The 23,018-nt window shown below is 37.9% G+C and overlaps 2 protein-coding genes across 4 annotated transcripts in view; one reads left to right on the top strand and one right to left on the bottom strand.

Annotated features, from left to right (window-relative positions):
• Positions 1 to 23,018, bottom strand: part of YAP1 (Yes-associated protein 1) — a 117,257-nt gene that overhangs the window by 15,134 nt on the left and 79,105 nt on the right. Inside the window, exons 4-5 of one of the 3 annotated variants that reach the window (XM_014544583.1) lie at positions 6,049 to 6,230; positions 3,678 to 3,725 (exon numbers count right to left, since the gene is read on the bottom strand). In XM_014544583.1, the coding sequence (XP_014400069.1) occupies positions 3,678 to 3,725; positions 6,049 to 6,230 (230 nt within the window). Of the gene's footprint in view, positions 1 to 3,677; positions 3,726 to 6,036; positions 6,231 to 23,018 lie in introns of all 3 variants that reach the window. The other 2 variants (XM_014544584.1, XM_014544582.1) reach the window with 2 other exon arrangements.
• Positions 7,142 to 7,483, top strand: LOC102240454 (40S ribosomal protein S27-like). Its single transcript, XM_005872211.2, has one exon. The coding sequence runs from the start codon at positions 7,177 to 7,179 to the stop codon at positions 7,420 to 7,422; it is 246 nt and encodes an 81-aa protein (XP_005872273.1). The 5' UTR covers positions 7,142 to 7,176; the 3' UTR covers positions 7,423 to 7,483.

Raw genomic sequence — 23,018 nt, 5'->3', positions numbered from 1 at the left:
TAATGGGGAAAAAAAAAAGGTAACCTATTAGTGTTTGCAGGGTGTGAGGCTAAATCTCCCCCGACCCCTTTTATACTAAGATGTCAACATGCACATTAAAAATAAAATATAAAATATTCACAGGAAAACACATAAATGAATCTATGGTTTATATTCAGTATTAGGACTTCGAAAAGAAGAGAGATAATCTTAGGAGAAGTGTTCAGTGGATTCTGAAACAGCTTTTCCAGCATCTGCTGACAAGAAAGACAGTGGTGGTGGTGGTGGTGAGTGTGTATGCCAAATTCTTCGCTATTAGGGGGACAAAAGGTTGATGGCTATTTTTTCACAGGGCTGAACAGTAATATTATTTTACTCCATTTAACTAAAACTATGGACATCTGAACTTCTTTACCATTGTGGGCTAATGGTGTATTATATACAATATCTTCAACAGTAACACTGCGGGTTTTATCACTCATTAAACCCATGACTGACCCTGATGTATATTTATTACTACTCGTAAGAAATGGCAAACACAACATTCATTAGTTGCAAAAACATTTATAGCTATAATTTCTATGAAGATTAAAGCAATTATTTACTCACACAAAAAGGGTATCTAATTACAACAGTCTTATATCTATTTCCTGGGCAGTTTCAAGAATTCAGATGGGATCAGTCTTGACCTATGTCTTATAAGGCTACATGGATAATCTTAATTGGTAAGAGGAAGAAAAGCTCCCGGCAGAATCATGGTAACAGTACAGGAGGGTACATTTAGCAGAAGGAAGAGCAATTGGCTTAACCAGGCTACTGACCACAGACCATGAGCCGGGTTGCAGAGTTTACATTAATCTCACAGGTATTAGGAACCACATTCTTAAGCACAAGAAAAGTTAAAAACATTCATACTCAGGGCAGACTATCTTCCCTTAAAATGTTTGTTTTAAAAGACCTTGAAACAGAAGCTGGGATGCATTCCTTTACAAAGGAGCAATTCATGTATTAGAAAAAGACATGTTTAGAAAATTAAGCATTACATGCTCAATCTCACAGAGCAAAGACAATGTTTGTAACTTTAAAGTTTTTTTCTGAGAATAAAAATTGCTTTTGAAACACAAAATAGTGAATAATCAAAATGCAACTAACAATTTTAAGCTCTCTGAGGTCAAGTTTCTCTAAAATTCTCCAAATAAATTAAGGTGATAATGTCCATCTATAACTAAGAAGATATACTACTGCCTTTAAAGTTAAGTTGTCTTAATTTTTCAGAATTCTGTGTTAATCTTAACTATACTGACATTAGTTTACCTGACCAGAGAATCCTATAATACAGACATGTTTTTTTTAATGTTATTAGAAAGTACTTCAAGGCAGCCTTTGAAATGAGTGCTTTGTAAACATTATGAAATTTGGTACCTTTCCATATCCCAAAGCATGTGAGGTCTCTCTCTCTCTCTTTCTCTCTCTCTCTCTCTCTCTCTCTCTATATATATATATATATATATAAAAGCCTAATATGCAAATTGTCCCCTTGGGAGTTTGACTGGGAGACCAGGAGTTCGATCGCTCGCTATGACATGCGGTGACCACCAGGGGGTGGCGTGGGATGGACGAAGGAAGGCCCTGGCCAGCAGCTGGCAGCTGGGGAAGTGAGACCCCGGCCAGCAGCCAGAAGGCCCCAATCAGCCCTGATCACTGGCCAGGCCTAGGGACCCTACCCGTGCATGAATTTCATGCACCGGGGCCTCTAGTAGGATTATAAGATAATGACAACAATTTCACGTTACTTGTTAACTCATCTGCACTAATTTCTATTAGAACAGTAAAAAGTAAGCTTTGGACAACAGTGCCTAACGCTCTTCCTGACTTTCTTGATTACCCTGGTGACCCTTATCTAAAGCCATCTTCACTGAAAACATGACCCTTCTTTGTGAAATCTTTCCTGACATCTACTTTAAGGTCATTTACAAAATATGTAGGATGAGAAAAACACAAATGCTTGTTTGACACAAACACTACCAGATTCCACATATGTGAGCTACTCCAAATTTAGCCCTATATTGGAATTTCACACATTTATCAACATTTTCACAATTGTGCCAGGTAAACTGACAACTAAAACTTATATAACAAATCAATATCTTATTTTCCAGCAAATGCAAAGTTGATTTTTTAAAAACTGTATCTTTTTTAGGTTGCTTGCTCTTAGACAAATCTAAGAAATCAACTCTGCATTTTTAATACCATATAAATTGAAATATAATTCTTATTACTTATAAGGCTCACCTTTTCTAAAGTTTTAGTAGTAAAAAAAGTAACTAAGAACTCCTGGTGAGAATTTTAGTAAGAGTTATGATTTACTTATACTCGAGTTTGATAGAAGTACTTTGTTGATCAGATCTGAGGTTTAAAATCTCAGATTGGAAAAAAACAATTTCCCCAAACACTTTTGGCATGGAGGACTTCTGGCTCAAATTTGAGTTAATTTCTGATCCTATGTTAGTTTCCACTTCATTTAGCACAAATATAAGTCTTGTTTCAGAAACACTTTAGAGAAAAAGCAAGGGAAAAGTGTCTTCACCATAAAGACCCAATGCTACGTGCTCTTTCCAGACAAGTGTGGTGCCAGAGGCCCTCATCGAAAGAAGGCATGTGCTCTCTGCTTTAGCAAAGACAACGTCTGTGAGTTATTTCCTAACTTGATCTATTGATTAAAGGAGGCACTAATGAGATAAAGAACAGAGTTTCTCCCCTCACAAAGTTAACTGGTCTCTATGAAGACGATATCTGACTTTATCAGCACAGTGCCCCAAGGACAAGTTAACAGTATCCAAAATGAGTGACATTCTGCCAACTCCCACTTCCACAGCTGATTCTAACACAATGCACTTACTTAGCCTAATGCAAAAGAGCTACATATCATATGAGGGGTTTCATGGTTGCTTCTGCCCACCTGAGAAAAGTGCAATGACCCCCTACCTACCAATTCCTTCAAATTCTAGGAACCCTGAACACAAGAGAATCCCTTTGGTTTCAGGAATGACTTTCTGTCCATGAGTCAGATAAGTAGCTGTGCCAGAAGAAAGTATGGCCACTATCTTTCCCTCTAAATAAGATACCTTCACAACAGTGCTCCCTGGGGTTCATCAAGGAAAACTGTGCTGCTAAAAGCCAACAAAGAAACTCAAAACACTCCCTGGGCAGATCCTTCTCTTCCAGTGATTTTGATATTGTTCCTTTGGAATGTTCACTAGAAAGAACTTTTCCTTTTCTAACAGTACCATTACGACTATTAATAAAATTTCCTATAGTAGCCTCCCCAAGTCAATATTCCTGTTGTTACTGTTCAAATGATCAATTTAATACTTTTTAAAGCTACACAATATAAAAATTAGGCAGACTTCAAGACTGATAGAATGTACACTGGAGACATAATACATTTCAAATGTGGAATAAAAAAAGACCTCTATGGAATAAAAATGAATACTAGCAGCAATACGGGAGGAGCAGGAAGGGAACAGATAGTAGACTTTCTGGGAAGAGCAACATTAACTAAAGTATCTTGGTAGAAAGATAGCTCGAAGTTATACTGTGGGCTAATCTTTAGTGAGAACAGGCCCTTGGAGTCCAAGTTTCTCTCTTTCCTAATATTTTTTTCATTTTTAATGCTAAAACATCAGATAAGAGCCTACCTGACATTTTGGAGAATTTGCTGTGCTGGGATTGATATTCCGCATTGCCTATGAGTAAAAAATAAGATGGATAAAAATTACTTCAAGCCACATGGTTTGGCTATGTAGGCCGACTTACAAATTGTATCCAGACATATCACCATAGCACAGAATTCCCAAGCTAGCCCGAAGCAGCAGACTGAGGAAGACAGGAGCCAATGGAGTCACCACACAACAACTGAAACCTCTCAAGCATTGCACGGCATTGAGGACAGGACAGCAAGACTAGGTGTCAGGACCCAAATCAGGTTTGCTATTGGTCAGGTAGGTTCTTTGCTTCTGAGTATTAGGTGAAGCAGGAAAAATATAATTTGATGTTTTAGTGATAAGAGAAACTGTCGATGGAAGAAGTTCACAGAAAGCCAAAAGACTTAAGACATACGTTATTTATGCCAATTGCTAAAAAACAAAAACACCCTAAAAATATAGACTATTAGTATAAGAATAGAGCAGTTCTGTCATTTCAATGCAAGAAAAGACAACGCAGTTGGAAGTAAAGAAGAAAGAGAGCAAGAAATTACCTTCCAAGGAAATGAAGCTATTCTGTCAGGACCCCATCACCCAGAGTAAAAGTGAAAATAGAAAAATTCCTTGGAAGGAAGCGTTTTACAAGGAGCAGCATTTTGCCCACCAAAATACCACCAAAAAGACACCAAAAACAAGCCAGGCTGGTCTATAGCATACAACAAAATGACGAATAGCCCATTTCTAGACTCTTATATATAAAAATTATAAACAGCAAAACTTTGACATAAGTAATTAAATCACTTTCTTAACAAGATTCCTTGGTTTTCAGAGTCTTCCATTCATATGTGAAACTAAGACTTGTATTTACTTAGACCATCTAGTACTCAGTAACAACAAAATAAAAAGCAAGCATGGAAAACAGGCTGTGTAAAGGGTACTCTTAAATTGCTTTATTTCTCCTAAGAGCTACATGCTGGCTCCCCCTTGTTCTGATGATAAATGTTACTTAAACGAGAAATCTTTCCTTTAGAGTAATTTGTTAGTCGTTAGAGACAGAGTAAACGGGTTAATATGCTTCCTGTCCCCACCTTCTTAATGGCAGCTGAAGAAATATTTCTTGCAAGACCACTTCCTGACACCGCCTGCTGGCACAGACTCTCATACCCTCTCGGGCCCACCTTGGTGCCAGCCACACACTATCATTACACTGAGAGATTACTGACAGCACAGTTTAAAGGTGAGCCTGTCTGGGATTTCACGGCTTATTTTAATTCCTCAGCTTCCAGGTCCTCAAATCCCAAATCAGAGTTCAATTTAGTTCATTCATTTCCATTAACACTCCAGTGACACTTTTTAAATATAGCCCTCATTACAAAAAAAAGTACCTTGTTTAAACGCCCACTTCCTGGTAAGACATGTAGAGTATTATTTTTTAATATCTGTACTTAGCATGCTATGATGTAGGTGGGGGAGGGGGAGTATGGACACATGTATTTAATATTTATAAACAGATAAGAGTGTCTCTGAAAACACACACACACCCACACAAACAAGAAACTGACAGCTTTTACCGCTTATACACTTATTTTTATTACCCCCAAAATTTATATAAAACTTAAAAATAAACTGCGTTGATAAGATCACACCCCCATTATCTAGACTTTATCCCTCTCAATCAAGATAAAGTAAAAATTGATTTTTAGATGAGGGATTATCCATTCTTATGGAACATAAAGACCAACAGTACTTTCTGCAAGAAAACTGATGGAAAGGTCATAAAGGATTTTAAGATCTCTAATGTCCTTTCCTTCCCAACATTAAACAACAACAAAAAAAACCCAAAGCAGGTAATTTTTACGGAATTTTGGCACCTTCCAAACTTAGGATAACGTGTGTTATGTTTTAAAAGTCTTAGATTGAGCAATACTGATAGTTGTCATATGAAAAATATACTGGAGTATTTCCCCAGGTAAAATAATTCATTTAAAGTAAAAGATGTTTTTCCCTAAGTGATGTCCCAGAGTTTCCCCGTTAGTGAATGTTCAGAATAGTAATCCGCAGAAGCACAGTAATCTACAATTCCATGTACATGTGAAGAAGCACCCTTGCTTCCTTCAATTTTTGCGTGGCTGCAATGACCATGGCCCAAACCTCTCTTTGTGATACAGTTTTACATGTTACAGTCCATGTGATCAAAGCCCAGTCAAGAAACTAAACTAAGACAAGGACAGAGCTGGATAGAGTGTTTCTCTGTCACTCTAGTTTTAGAGAAACATTCCTCTAACTAATAAATGAAATACATCCAACTTCATTTTGAAAACAGATCCCAAAAAGTGGAAGGCTGGTTTCTAACCTGTGGCCTCACCTGCCGAAGCAGTTCTTGCTGCTTCAGTCGCAGTCTCTCTTTCTCCATCTGCAGTTGCTGCAGCCGCATCTGTTGCTGCTGGTTGGAGTTGCCGCCACCCAGGACTCCTCCCTGAGGGCTCTGGGGAGCCAGCGGTGGTGGCTGTTTCACTGGAGCACTTTGACTGATTCTCTGGTTCATGGCTGAAATGAAACAAAAGATGCGTCCTAAAAGACTAGCAAAGGAAAGAGGTATTTAGTTATTCAAAGCAAATGGGAATATTAGTCTTTTTCTGTAGTAAATCTGGAAATAACCTAAAAACCTATCCGTAGTGAAATGGTTATGTTGATTTATTACTACTGTTAGTCATGCTGTTACAAGCTGCAAGGCAGCCACAGAGAAAAGACACAAGGGGCAGCTCCAATGGGCAATGAATGACAAGGAACAGTCTAGGACACATGAAGTTAAAAGCAAAGTGCAGAGCAGAGAGTACCAAAAAAGGGGGGAAATGTACACTACATGCCTATCCAGAGAATATGAATTGAACAGCAGCCAAGAAACAACCAGTACACGTTGGCTCTGGATCTGGGAAACTGTGTGACTAAAGGACTGAGTAGAAGAGAGACATTTTCTGTAACTTTTTGAAGTTTGAATGGTATGCATGCATTGCTTATTACAAAATAGAAATACATATTTAATTAAAAAATACATCTCCCACCCTGGCCAGGTAGCTCAGTTGGTTAGAGCATCTTCCATATATGCCAAGGTTGTGGGTTCGATCCTTGGTCAGGGCACATACAAGAAACTAATGAATGCATAAAAAGTGGAACAACAAATCAACGGTTCCCTCTCTCAGATCAGTTAAAAAAAATCAAAAAATCAAAAAACCATAAACATCGCCCAAAGCAAGTGAGACAAAACATTCTGAGCAGTAAAGCCCATCAAAATTATCCTTGCCCCACGTGGAGTGTTGTCCCATACACCACAAAGGTTGCAGGTTCAACCCTTGGTGAGGGCACATACAGAAGGCAACTGATGTTTCTCTCTCTCTCTCTCTCTCTCTCTCTCTCTCTCTCTCTCTCTCTCCCTTCCTCTCTGTCAAAAATCAATAAACAGCTTTTCTGGCGGTGACAACCTCCCCACGACAACATGCCTCTCGCCAAGGATCTCCTCCACCCCTCCCCAGAAGAGGAGAAGAGGAAGCACAAGAAGCGCTTGGTGCAGAGCCCCAATTCCTACTTCATGGATGTGAAGTGCCCAGGAAGCTATAAAATCACCACCGTCTTTAGCCATGCACAAACGGTAGTTGTGTGCGTTGGTTGCTCCACTGTGCTCTGTCAGCCAACAGGAGGAAAAGCAAGGCTTACAGAAGGATGCTCCTTCAGAAGGAAGTAGCACTAAAAGCACCTCAAATCAAGATGAGTGGGAAACCATCCCAATAAACACATTTTGGATATAAAAAAAAAATCAATAAACATATCCTCAAGTGAGGATTAAAAAATATTATCAATCTGTAATATATCCTAAAATATATAACTACTAGAGGCCTGATGCACGAAATTCGTACAAGGGGTTCGGCCCTCGCAGCCACAGCGGTTTGCTTCGGCCCTCGCAGCCCCGGCTTCATCTGGGAGGTTGTCTGAAAGGATGTCTGGAAGGTTGTTCGGCTGCCTGGTCTAATTAGCATATTATGCTTTTATTATTATAGACTATATAAAACCCTAATATGCAAATAGACCGAACGGTGGAATGATGGGTTGCTATGACACTCACTGACCACCAGGGGGCAGACGCTCAATGTAGGAGCTGCTCCAGCCCCCGACCGGCAGCAGTGGGGCGGGGGGGGGGCGGTGGCAGCAAGTGGGCGACACCAGGCCAGTCAAAGTGGGTGCGAGCAGGGGCCCTGATCACCCCGCCGGTCATCCCACAGATCGGCCCTGATCACCAGCCAGGCCTAGGGACCCTACCCGTGCATGAATTTCATGCACCGGGTCTCTAGTACACTTATAATAAAGTATATTACAATGATCTGATGCATGCTAAAAATAAAATAAGCCTACAAACATCTGGGTGGCGGAGATCTGTCTCATTCAACACCATGATACCCCCAATACAGCCCAGGTAGTCACTATTTTTTCAGTTGAACCTACATTACACCATCTAACAATAAGAAATGGACTGGATTCTTATGCTAGTGAATTTCAGTCACTGATACAACCACACTGTGAATTGTGGTAATCTCGGTAAGCAGATGGAAGTTTTATTATGTGAAAATGTTAAGAATAATGTATCACCTTTTCAGACATTCAAATTAAACTTTTTTTTAAAAAAATCTTTATTGTTGAGAGTATTACAGATGTCCCTCTTTCTTCCCCCATAGTCTACCTCCACCTGGTTTCCGCCTCACCCTAGGCATTCACTGCCCTATTATCTGTGTCCATTGGTAATGCATATATGCCTAAGACCTTTGGTTAATCTCTTCCTGGCCCCTTTCCCTTTGAGACTTGTCAGTCTGTTCCATATTTCCATGCCTCTGATTCTTTTATTCATCAGTTTATTTTGTTCATTATACTTTTTATTTTAATTTTTAGGTTCAATTGTTGATTGAGAGATATGTATTTATTGTCATTTTATTGTTCATATTTTAAAAAAAATATATTTTATTGATTTCAGAGAAGGGGGGAGAGAGAGAGAGAGAGAGAGAGAGAGAGAGAGAAACATCAACGATGAGAGAGAATCATTGATCGGCTGCCTCCTGCATGCCCCCTACTGGGAATCGAACCTGGGACCCTTCAGTCCGCAGGCTGACGTTCTATCCACTGAGCAAAACCAGCTAGGGATATATATATATCAATCATTTTCTTCTTCTTCTTCCTCTTCTTAAAGAATACCCTTCAACATTTCATATAATACTGATTTGGTGATGAATTTCTTTAGCTTCTTCTTGTCTGTGAAGCTCTTTATCTGATCTTCGATTCTAAATGAGAGCTTTGCTGGGTAGAGTAATCTTGGTTATAGGTCCTTGCTTTTCATCACTTTGAATATTTCTTGCCACTCCCTTCTGGCCTGCAAAGTTTCTGTTGAGAAATCAGCTGGTCATATGGGTGCTCCTTGTAGATGACTAACAGCTTTTCTCTTGCTGCTTTTGTCTTTAACCCTTGGCATTTTAATTATGATGTGTCTTGGTATGGGTCTTTTTGGGTTTCTCTTGTTTGGGACTCTCTATGCTTCCTGCACCTGTAAGTCTATTTCTTTCACCAGGTAGGGGAAGTTTTCTGTCATTTCTTCAAATTATCCCCATAATTCGAATGTTGGTACACTTGAAGTTGTCCCAGAGGCTCCTTACACTATCTTCATATTTTTGGATTCTTTTTTCTTTTTGCTCTTCTGATTGGGTGTTTTTTGCTTCCTCATATAACCGATCATTTATTTGAGTCTTGGAATCCTCTACTCTATTACTGAATTCCTGTAAATTATTCTTTATTTCAGTTCCACAGAAGCCACTTGGTAAACACTAAGTCTTCCTCCTCAGTCTTTCCCAGAGTCCGTTATGAACAATAAGAACTGTCTTACCTCAGGACTTTTCCATTTGACATTTCTCACAGGACTGTAATTTTTTATTTACAAATTTGTATACACTCTCTTAGACTGGAGTGCCACAGGAGTGGGGAGATAATCACATATATATCCTTAGTGCCTAGCACAGGGTCTGGCACAAAGTTTGTGCTAAAAAAAACTATTAAAATGTTCCTAAGTTGAGTATTCACTGAGGCAGAAATTTAACTATTTAAGATACAACAATACAGAAATCCTACCCATTTCCCTTTAGACTGACCAACTCTTCTGAGTCCAGCAAGACATAAGTAAGAACCAAGGATACTAGAAGAAAAATTACAGAGCAACCTCCCTCAGATGCCTTAAAATTCAACCTACTGATTCATAAAGTTTCCAATTTTTTTGAGTCATTTTTTTGTCCTTCAGATATTTCTTTTGGTGTAAATAGTAAGATCACTGTGGTTAAAAGTCACTTGAAATAATTCCTCTCTGCGTGACTCAGCCAACAACTCTATATATGGTTCACTTGTGAGTTTGCTTTTGAATTTTAGAGACTTATTCTACTTCCCACCCACCATCCTCCTATCGCCAAGAGATAACTGTTACCATTTTGCTTATTAAATAGAAAAGGGCGAAGTGGAGTCAAGTATTCATAGGATACTAACATATATCTAAGAAGTTGCTGTGTGTTTGCTTAGATTTTAAAGAATAGAATAATGTATACGTGAGTTCACTCCAAAACAATATATAGAGGTTTTTCCCATTTTCTTTTTTAAATAGTTGATTAGTATTCCACTCAACCAATTCTCTACTATGTCTTCACTATTACTAAAGAGTACCATACAGAAGAAGCTCAGACATACATACTTTTGTATTTCTACTACTGTATCTTTGGGGTAGAGTCCTAGATTGGAGAGATTGCTGAGTCACTGGTTAAAAACATAAGTAACATTGCCAAGTCATCTCCCATTCCCCGTACTCATAGGGGTTGTACTTTGTTGTAGCTCAATAAGTAATATATGAAGAGTATCTTCTTATCCATCACAGTCTTGGATTTTTACCATTCTGAAAGATGAGAAATGGTTTCACAGTATTTTGCTTTGTCTTATTATAGAAGCTTGGTCACTTTCCACATTTTAAAGGGCCACTTGAATTTTTATATGAATTACCTTTTCCTTTTTTAGACAACCTTTATATACTAGGGATAAAAAACCAAAAACACCTTTGTCATATGTAAGTAAAAACTAATTTCCCTCAGCTTATTATATCTTTTTAGTTTGCTTATTTTTTCCATAAGTTTATTTTTTAAGTTGTCAAATTCATCAATATATTTTGAAATTTGAGCTATAGTCTCTCCACTCCCAGGTGAATGAGGAATTCATCAATCTTTAAATTAAAAACTATATGGTTCCACTTTATCAATTTAATTCTTTGGCAATTCAATCTATTTTGGAATTAGACCGTATGAAGGGGCCTAATTTATCTTTCTTCATGACTATCCATTAGTTCTGACACCACTCATGGAAAGTATATCCTTCCACCAATCATCTTTAACAGTTAAATCTCCTTAGTTATTTTGTTTTTGGATTTCCTATCTTACTCTTTATGTGTGTTACTCTTATATTAGGCACAACACTTTTAATTACAACTTTTATGTTTTAATAGCTGATAGGGCAAGCCATTTTTTTTAAAGCTAACTTACTATTGGGATCTAATGTAAGTGCATGTGGTTAAAATAACATGGTCTGTATACTGATTCTCGAAATTCGTGACCTGACATGTGGTCCTTGCTTTTGTACTAGGCTAGGGCCAGTGGGTTCTACACAGGGTTTCTGTCCCTCCTCCTTTGTTCTTAACTCTGAGTTCCTGATATCCGCAGGACCCGACTGGCCCCTACGCCTGGCAGGCCCCTAGCCCCGCCCTTGCTTACTGCTGCTCTGTGGAGTTTCATTTTCTGACCTACAGAGATTGTGACCCAGTTATGTCTTTTTGGTTATCTCTTTCAAATATTTTGTCTGGCAGAGCAGAGAAAGATGTCAAAATATGACAGACATACTGCTCCATACTATCAAAGCCTTAATTAATCTTTTATGTGGAAAAAAGGCCAGACTTATTTATGAAATGTCTTTACAAAGAACTAATTGCTAAAACTTTCATAACTATGGTTTATAGTTTAGTATTTTATAGGGGAATACATGGGAAAAAGGCCCCCAAAAATTGAGAGCTAACATTTGTCAGGCACCAATCAATAATCTCATTTAATACAATTGCTTGTATCTATCTACCTGTCACCAACATTAGATGCACAACTGACAGGCATCATAGTATGATATAAAAAACACAGCCTGTAGAGGCAACAAACCACAACTAGAATTGAGTACACCAATTTAGTAATTCATCTAATTTTTGGTTTCCTCAACTGCAGGGGTGGGCAAAAGTAGGCTTACAGTTGTGAATATGCAAAGCAGAGTTTATTCCTGTATTATTTAATTACTGAATAATTTTTCCTGTTGAATAATTTTCCATAAACCTATTTTTGCCAACCCTTGGATAGCTGGGGATATTAACATTTCCCTTTTGGAGAGAGACCAAGATGGTGGCATAAGTAAACACCGGAGACTGCTGCCGCAAACAACCACTTCAAAAATACAACTAAAAGACGGAACGGACATCACCCAGAACCACAGGAAGGCTGGCTGAGGAGAGACTCTTCAACTAGAAGGAAAAACAACAGCACACCGAGGCTCAGAGGAGGCGCAGTGTGGAAAATACTCAGGTGCAGAGGTGCGCGCGCAAAGCGGGCTGGTGGCTGAGGGCGCGGTTGTCGTTTTCAATCAGGAGGGAGTCTCAGACTCTGAGCTCCAGATCTGGGCGAATCTCCAGGGACTCAGACTCAAACGGGAGAAGCGGGATTGTCTGGCATCAGTTGGAAGGCAGCTTTCTCTCCGAGGTTTGCAGTGGTTGCTGGGGTTCTGAGAAGCAGAGCCTCTGGGAACGGGACTGAGGGCAGCCATAACGGCTCCCTCCGCCCTGTTGGTCCCGCCCCGCCCAAGCCCTGCGCAGAGCCATTTGCCGGATCGCCTCAGGCAAAGGCTAGATTAGCCCCTCCCCAGAGGACAGAAGTTTTCCCCCAGCTGATTCTCACAGCCAGTCGGCCTGGTGGTCAAATCCCTCTAGTTTTAACTACAACAATCAAGGCTTAACTAGAACAAGACTGCGCACAAAGACCACTAGGGGGTGCACCAAGAAAGCATAAAAAATGCGGAGACAAAAAAACATGACAGAAATGGAGGATATAGAGCTGAAAAACGCAATTTTGAGGGCTTGCAAAAATGTGCTAGAAGCTGCCAATAAACTTGAGGAGAGACTCACGAAAACTAATGAGACCCTCGATGCTATGATAAAGAACCAACTAGAAATTAAGCATACACGGACTGAAATAAAGAATATTATACAGACACCCAATAGCAGACCAGAGGAGCGCAAGAATCAAGTCAAAGATTTGAAATGCGAAGAAGCAAAAAACACCCAACCGGAAAAGCAAAATAAAAAAAGAATCCGAAAATACGAAGATAGTGTAAGGAGCCTCTGGGACAGCTTCAAGCGTACAAACATCAGAATAATAGGGGTGCCAGAAGATGAGAGACAGCAAGATATTGAAAACCTATTTGAAGAAATAATGGCAGAAAACTTCCCCCACCTGGTGAAAGAAATGGACTTACAGGTCCAAGAAGCGCAGAGAACCCCAAACAAAAGGAATCCAAAGAGGACCACACCAAGACACATCATAATTAAAATGCCAAGAGCAAAAGACAAAGAGAGAATCTTAAAAGCAGCAAGAGAAAGAGTCTCAATTACCTACAAGGGAATACCCATACGACTGTCAGCTGATTTCTCAACAGAAACTTTGCAGGCCAGAAGGGAATGGCAAGAAATATTCAAAGTGCTGAATACCAAGAACCTACAACCAAGAATACTTTATCCAGCAAAGCTATCATTCAGAATTGAAGGTCAGATAAAGAGCTTCACAGATAAGGAAAAGCTAAAGGAGTTCATCACCACTAAACCAGTATTAGACGAAATGCTGAAAGGTATCCTTTAAGAAGAGGAAGAAGAAAAAGGTAAAGATACAAATTGTGAACAACAAACATGCATCTATCAACAAGTGAATCTAAGAATCAAGTGAATAAATAATCTGATTTACAGAATGAACTGGTGATTATAATGAATCAGGGACATAGAAAGGGAATGGACTGACTATTATTGGGGGGGAAAGGGGAATGGGAGATGCGGGAAGAGACTGGACAAAAATCGTGCACCTATGGATGAGGACAGTGGGTGGGGAGTGAGGGCGGGGGGGGGGGCGGGAACTGGGAGGAGGGGAGTTATGGGGGGGAAAAAAAGAGGAACAAATGTAACCTGAACAATAAAGATTTAATTTAAAAAAACAAAAACAAAACAAAAAAACATTTCCCTTTTGGAGTCATTTTGGGGATTAAGTAATATATGTAAGGCATCCTATATAACAAAAGACTAATATGCAAATCGACTTAACGGCAGAATGACTGGTCGCTACGATGCACACTGACCACTGGGGGCACTCAATGCAGGAACTGCCCCCTGGTGGTCAGTGTGCTCCCACAGGGGGAGCGCTGCTCATCCAGAAGCCGGGCTCACGGCTGGCGAGTACAGCGGCAGTGGCAGAAGCCTCCCCACCTCCTCGGGAGCGCTAGGAATGTCCCACTGCCAGCTTAGGCCCACTCCCTTCGACTGCTGGGGAGCGGGCCTAAGCTGCCAGTCGGACATCCCACGAGGGCTCCTGGACTGGGAGAAGGCACAGACCGGGCTGAGGGGGAACTCCCCCCCCCCCCCCCGAGTGCACGCATTTTGTGCACTGGGCCTCTAGTCTATTATAATCCTGAATATAGTAGATACTTCATAAATGTTAGTCTCCTCCCTTTTGTAGAATAGTTCTTCTTAAACTTTAAGATTAGTATGCCTACAGATAATCATCCTGGCTTGAATTCCCATAGCTCCCTTTCCCCTCTTCCCACTTTACTATGCAACTCATAGTTTCAAAGTATTCCATGATTCACAAAAGATATGTGTAACATATCTCTTAGAAGATCTAACTGGAAAAAAATGGGTGGTGGAGCTTGAGCCTTAGCTCAACCCCCTTAGGAATCCTTCTCTTTTGATGAAACATGTTCCTGGCATTCCAGGACATTCAACATATTTCCCCAGAGAGATGTTTTATACATTGTGCTATGTCAAGTGTGATAATATGAATTAAATATGAATCAGGGGCTGATCTGAGAATCTACCAGATACATTGAATGTCTCATAGATTGAGGCCTAGAGCAAAAAAATATATTGGGGGGAAATGTTTTCACTTGTAAGCAAATAAATAAAAATTTTAAAAAATAACTGCTAGGAAATAGCTCATTAGTAAGTTGAGGATTATTGGAATTGTAAAACATGATTTCAAAACAGATTCCAGATCAATACATTCTCAAACATTTCATGTCTTAAGAAACATTTTCAGCTTTCCACACTGGGTTTTTATTAAGTAATACAGCATTTAATAAGTTAATAAAAGTAATATATATTCCTTGTGAAATCTAACTGGACAATAACAAAACTGCATGAAAACAAAGAGGTAAATATCCTCTGCTTCCCACTAGTTTCCGAGGATTAGACACCATAAACAGTAATCATTAATGACAGTGATCACATACTGAAGCGGTTGGTAAAATCTGGTGCAAATCTAAGCTTATCTGACTATTCAAAACCACATAAAAGGAAAAACAGGACATTACAAGATGGAGGAGGAACAACTCTGCAGAATTAAACAGAAATTTCCACAAAATATGCAACAGAAACAGCCTCTCTGGCTAATAATGGTGAGCGCTTTAAGCTGTGTTTACCTACATGCTGTTACCTATGGATACAAGCAGTGCCACAAGGTTTCCATATAAAGAGCTCACTTAAATGACCAATTCAAACAGTCTTGTTTATCTACTGAAGCAGATTTATCCCTCTCCAGAAGCATCCTGTTCTTTACCTTCTGAGTATCTCAAGCATTTCAACAAAGCGCAGAGCTGTGCACCCACATGGGGTGCAGCAGACCTCACAAGCAGGCATGAAACAAAACAGGCTTTGTTTCCTGGGGGAAGGGGGAAGGGCAGCCAGAAAAGAACAGCATTACCAACTTCTTCCCCTCCATGATCAAGTGCTGAAATCCCAATGTTTCCAGTTTTAATAAAATTTCTAAAAGGTAAAGAGGAAAAAAAAATCCCTCAAGTATAAATCCCTCAAGTATGACAGAATTTTTAAAATTTCCATATGCTTTAAAATACAGATTCTGTGCTGCCTGGACTATGAAATAGCAACCGTTTCAAGTTTTACTTAACAAATCAATCCTGACAGCTTTATGGTAGCAAACCATCCACTCAGCAATTACTGAAAAATAAGAGACCACCTTTCTCAACAACAAAGGAGGTCCTCACCATGGATCTCTTCTGAAACTTCATTCTAAACATCTGAGTTCTGAAACTTCAGACAGTTTTTACATTTATATAATCTGTAACCTCAACTGTGGACTATTGCAAAGAACTACAGATCTGGTAATCCACCATAAAGTTTGGGATAAGAAATTAAATCCTGGTAATCTCATTAAGTATAAATTTAAAATTAGAAATAATTTTTGAACTTTTAAAACATCTTATAACAAATCTCCCACAACAAAAGAAAGCATTTCCTTACTTTGTCTAATACAGTGATTTTCAGCCTTTTTCATCTTATGGCAAAAATTACTAAAAATCTACTGCACACAAAAAAATGTGGGTTTATTTTTTTTTTTGTCAATCTGACAAAAAAATAGGTAGAATTTTTATTCATTCATATCAGATGGCTATTGTTGTGTTGGCTGTTATAATTCTTTTACTTGACAATCTAAGGGAAAAGAGGTCAGTGCTTCTGACTAAATAGTCAGGTATGGCATGTTTTAAAAATTCTTGTGGCACACCGGTCGCTGGTCTATGTTATCAAGTCTCAGACATTGCATTTTAACATATTAACATGGCTATATTAATTTGTTCATAACATTTAGAAACGAATTTTAGATTTTCCCATACCTACAAGGGTACTTAAGACTATAAAATAATACACTTGTTAAAAGAAATGAATGCTTTTCTAAAAACACAAACTAATAGACCATCTATCAGTCTTAAAATAGAAAAAAAAAGCCCTAACTGGTTTGGCTCAGTGGATAGAGCGGCGGCCTGCGGACTGAAGGGTCCCAGGTTCGATTCTGGCAAGGGGCATGTACCTTGGTTGCGGGCACATCCCCAGTTGGGGGGTGTGCGGGAGGCAGCTGATCGATGTTTCTCTCACATCAATGTTTTTAACTCTCTATCCCTCTCCCTTCTCTCTGTAAAAAAAAAAAAAAAAATCAATAAAATATATATTTTTTTAAAAAGCACCTACTACTAGCTAAGTGTTTACTACATGATCTAAGGGAAGGAATCATCTACTATCTGGTAACTTATATACATATTTAGATATAAAATGATGGTTTTCCAGTGAAAATTCTTACTATTTGATTCACAATGAAAATCTGTCTCTTACAAAAGGAGCAGAAGATCAATGTGCAAAAGATGCTTACCAACACTTAATAGAGCTATATATTTAAATGACAACACCATGCCCAGGAATGGTTTTTTAAATAATAAGTTTACTGAGACTGAGATATTTCACATACTATAAAATTCACTTTTAATCGTTTTTACGTATCCACAGACTCCTATAATCTTCACCATTGTCTAATTTCTGAACATTCTTATCACCCGAAAAAGAAACCCCATACCCTCAGCAGTGCAACTCCAATTGCCTCTTCCCCAGTTCCTGGCAACCACTTATTACTTTGTTTCTATGGATTTGCCTATTTGGACATGTTATAAGTGGAATCAAACAATATATGGCCTTCTGTGACTGGCTTGTTTCACATAGCATGTTTTCAAGATTCATCCATGTTGTGGTATCAGCATTTCATTTCTTTTTACTGCCAAATAACATCTCATTTTATGGTTATACCACATTGTCAGTCCATTCATAGATTGACGGTCATTTGTGTTTTTACTTTTTAGCTGTTATGAATAATGCTGCTATGAATATTCACGTACAGGTTTTTGTGTGGACATATGGTTTCAATTCTTTGGCATATATATCTAGGGATGGAATTTGCTGGGTCATTTGGTATTGCTATGTTTAACTTTTTGAGGAACTGCCAAACCATTTTCCAAAGTGGCTGCATCCTTTTTCTATCCCACCAGCAATGTATGAGGGTTCTAGTTTCTTCACAGTCTAGTCAACACTTGTTATTGTCTCTTTGATTTTAGCCATCCCACTGGGAATAAAGTGGTACAGTATCTTGTTTTGTTTTTTGCATTATGTGGTAACCCAATCCTAACCTCCTCTATGACTTTAAGTTTTGTCACATTTTGCACTTCTCTCCCTTCCCAAGCACCAACCTCCAGGGCCCTAAAACTGGGTTAAAAGTACAGCAGGTCCTTGAATAACCAATGTCATTTTGTTATAATGTTGATGAGATGCCGTAGAAACTTAACTCTTGTTTATATCAATTAGCCTATCCATGACTTACTGTATCTAAAATCTTTAAATTATTTAAAAAATATAAATAACATCATTATTCAGTCAATTTCTTCTTTCTTCAATTCTCTATCAAAAGACTGGCATGAAAATTCATTATAATGGTATTTTTTCAAACAATACAATTATGGATAGAGCTTAAAAAAAAATTCAAGAGAACATTTTCTCCTCATCACCTCATTAAGCATTATGGGGCAGGACTCAGGGGTTGCTAAATGAGGTGAGGAGGAGAAGGGAGAAAGTGTTCTAACTAGCTTTCAAGCGCTCTGTCCAGAGTACAGCCATGTTTTCCCCCTGTACTATGAAAATCAAGTTTAAAGACTAGTTTGGAGAGAAAGTTCAGATAATGAGACTGTTGGTTTAAGCAGAGGTATTTATTATATTTTAAAATAAACCTGCCATCATGAATTCATGTTAGTGAGTAAACAGTTCCATTAATAACAGCTTTATTTATGACTACATGTAATCTATTACTATTAATGCTTTCACAGGAAGTTATAATTTAGAAGAGATGCATATCTTCATTTTTACAGAGAAGCACAAAAATGGTCCTTTTATACAGTCTAGATGCAGTGATGGCGAACCTTTTGAGCTCGGCGTATCAGCATTTTGAAAAACCCTAACTTAACTCTGGTGCCGTGTCACATATAGAAATTTTTTGATATTTGCAACCATAGTAAAACAAAGACTTATATTTTTGATATTTATTTTATATACTTAAATGCCATTTAACAAAGAAAAATCAACTAAAAAAAATGAGTTCGCGTGTCATCTCTGACACGCATGTCATAGGTTCACCATCACTGGTCTAGAGCATGACTGGCTATCTCTCATCCTTTCATGTCCCTCTTCGAAATAGCCTTCCCTCACCACACATGCTCCAGCAGTTTCCCTCCAGCCCACATTATTCCCTTACAAGACACCTTGTTTATTATCCGTCATTGTATTTAATACATTTTTTAATGATTTGTTTGGTAGCATGCAACCCTCTCCCTGATGGCTAGTTTAGTGCCTGGTACACAAATGGCACTCACATGTTAGTTGAGTGAGTAAATAAATACTGAAATAGTTTCTATCCTTAGTAGGATACTATTAGTAATGCAGAATCTCCAAGTTGAAGCAAATCCAGAATGAGTTCTAAAATGACCTCAGCAACCAGGATAGCAGAACAAAATGAGTATAAAACAAAACAAAAAATATGAACCGGTCTACTTTCAGCAGAAATCTATTTGACTTATCTCTCGGGAAGTCTATAAATGGCTTTCTCTGCTTCTTGCATCCAAATCTCTGGGTTGCCACCAAAGTGGCATCACCAAATGGTTCTTCAGCACATTTTATAAGATACTTGCTATTAAATATATTTTGCAACTTGTTTTTAAAAGAAAACTATGTTAAGGTTTTAGTAACAAATAAACCATTAATGTAAATGATTATTCAGTGACTTTGGTGATCTTACCCTTTAAAGTTTAAAAAATTCTATATGAATAAATTTTATAAACAAATACAAAAATATTTCTTTGCTATACAATTACTTGCATCATTGAACCACGGTCAAGTAGAAACTAGATATTAATTTAACTCCATTAACATGTCTACTCACCCTTGGCGAGTAGTGGAGAGATTGTTTACCATGATTGATAAACTATTTTTGCACCATCCTCCTGAATTTAATAAAATAAAATAAAAAGAATAAACCTCAAGTGTTAAACTAAAATATTCATTTTGGTAAGCGCCTGTTTTTCAAGTAAAAAAAAAATGTAGAGAGTAACAATTAGAAATAATCTCTAAAAGTATGTTTTAAATCTGGCTTCGAGTAAGCCCATAGCCTAGAACTATACTTCAAATCAGCTTACATCAGGCTATTACGCAACTATATAAAGCGTACCAAAACGCACCATCTTTAAGGCAGTCAAGCTGAACCCTGCTACTGTAAGCATGTCTAAACTCCTATGTGCTTCCGAGAGTTTGAGAGCACAGATAAACTATTCCAGCCAGCTCTGCCCTTCCCCCCTCAGATGTTTGCCTGGGCATACTCACCATGTGATAAGGCTTATCTTTAGATTAAAGGTTGCAAGATTTCCCTGTCTCCTCTTCAAAAGTAATTCCCAGCTGCGACCAGAGAACCAAAAGCTAAACTTAAATGGTACAATAAATAGTTCAAAAGTATCTCTGAAACCTCAATGAACTCAAATCCATAGGTTATTGAGAAGTTACCTCAAGCCAGGACCCAAAGCAGTCACTGAAGAATTCATAATTTAGCATATTGTATTAAATTAAGGACTGAAAACATTCTTAAAAGCATCCAGCCAGTCACATTTTACAGAGAGTCCAATTAAATCAAGAGAAGTCAGGTATCTTTCTGAATAAGCTGGTTAGTAGAACTTGAGTGTCTTAACTCCCAATTGAGTAGGTAAATTTTTCTACATCATGGTTTAATTCTTTTGAATTCAGTACATTACGAGGTGAGCAAAAGTAGGTTTACAGTTGTTCTTATGAACAATAACATAATTAATAAATAATAATACAAGAATAAACTCTTTCAGGTACTCACAACTGTAAACCCACTTTTGTTCCACACTGTATATAACGACCATGTAGAAAACAGAATGCTAGCTAACTTCTAACTGTAAATGGAAAAAACTGGATTTTTGGAGGGAGCACAAAATAAAATGCCAGGTCAAAGAAATGCCATAACTATTTTTCTCATTAGATAATGTACACTAGGAACATTATATGAAAGGCATTCAGAATAGAGTGAACTGTGAACTGGTACAGTACTCAGAACTTTTTATTTTTTTAAATATATTTTATTTATTTTTTACAGAGAGGAAGGGAGCGGGTTAGAGAGTTAGAAACATCGATGAGAGAGAAACATCAATCAGCTGCCTCCTGCACACCCCCCACTGGGGATGTGCCCGCAACCAAGGTACATGCCCTTGACTGGAATCGAACCAGGGACCCTTCAGTCCGCAGGCCGCCGCTCTATCCACTGAGCCAAACCGGTTAGGGCAGTACTCAGAACTTTTAACACATGAAAAAAAAATGGAGAAATCACACTTAGAAAAGAATGCTTCTGGGATTAGAATTCTATCCATAAGTTTGAAGGGAAGTGAATTTCTGGGTAATAAAGAAGCACATACTTTCTGATCAACAGGACTTTCCTGAAGTAGAATGCACTGCCTTATAATGTGGTAAGCTCCCAGTCAAGGGAGAGGTCAAAGCTGAGGTTGGGAGACATCTCTTAAAACTATGATAGAGGTGAGGCATCACAGTCTGCTCTAATCACACACTGTATAATTAATTCTCTTTTGTAATTAGAAACTCATTATTTTGAGCAATATCCTCAAGATGAGTTACAATATGGTATTTAAGTAAATACATTAACCACAGTCATCTTTTTCCATCTGAAATTTCCATATATTAGTATTGGTGAGTTGGGTGTATTTCTGAAAGATTAACTAAATTTAATTTCTTAAAATGTCTAGGTACAAAAGATCAAGTTCAGATTTTAGTTCTGTCACTTAACTATATAACCTTGGATTGGTCATAATTTCCCTAGATCTTAGAGGAGCTCAGATTTGGGGCAATATTCCCTACTTCTCCCAGCATTAAAAAAACAAAAACAAAAAAACATTATGGGGAGTCACAATGACTGGCTGGCACTACAGCATTTAGTGGGCCAGGGATGCTGACTGTCCTGCAGTGCCCAGGATACACCCCTCCTCTTTTGAGAAATACTGGTTAGAGGAATTATAAATTTCTCTTCAGGGCCAAATTTTGTGAGGCTTTTCTGTTAAAAATGTTTAGTTAGCAACAGTTCTTCTTACCTGAATCATAGTGAAACATCTCCCCCCCCCCCATCCTCCTGCATTGTAAGTAGTTAATAATATAGTCCACAACCAAATACTGTACTGACAATAACTAGGAAAGATTATAAGAGGGTAAGGAAAACAAAAAACACAAAACACCCTTTTTTTTAATGCATGGATATTAAGAAATTTACTTTAATAAAATTCAAATGATTAGATGTTGACATTCTATCTACACAAGACTCCATTAATAGAGTTAATTCCTACAGCCTTTAGTGTTTTTCTTTTTCACACCTCTAACAGAACAGACTTAGGTATTTAACTGGTCATTAGGAGCACTTTCATCAAAAGATATTACTCATAATAACTATCAGAAATATTTGGTCTTGAAAAGAAAGGTTAATGAATGTCTAAAGTTAAAAATTGTAATAAACCTCTATTTATGGAAAATATTTAACTTTGATAAGATATGCTGAACAACTTTTGGCTTTAGAACTTAAATTATATATAGACATATATTTACTTATACACATATATATTTACTATATATTCTTTTAATTTCATTTCTTAATATTTTCACACACACACACACACAACATATAAAGTTTTGTGAAATTGAAACAAAGGACCAAAATCAACATCTGGATTTTAATCACCTTTGACAGTTCCATGAACAGAATTTCTAGGCACAGAATTGTTATTAGGAATTAAAGGATATTTTGTTTTTGCCATACGAGATTGTTCATTACTTCCTTTAAAATGCAAAAGATATGCTTTTAGTCTAAACTCTGGTTCCAATACTTTATTTACACCAAAAATGTCTTTATCCCAGTGGTATTATCAGTACTTATTTTCAGAAACACAGACTGCTAACACTATTTAATGTCCTTTTATATAAACAATCGGAACAACAACATTACATTAAAGATCAGTTCATTGACTATCAGTGTTTTGGAG

Source organism: Myotis brandtii, unplaced genomic scaffold (genome assembly GCF_000412655.1).
Source record: "Myotis brandtii unplaced genomic scaffold, ASM41265v1 scaffold37, whole genome shotgun sequence".
Taxonomy (NCBI): domain Eukaryota; kingdom Metazoa; phylum Chordata; class Mammalia; order Chiroptera; family Vespertilionidae; genus Myotis; species Myotis brandtii.
Note: the sequence above shows the minus strand (reverse complement) of the source record. Positions and strands in the feature narration are given on the sequence as shown.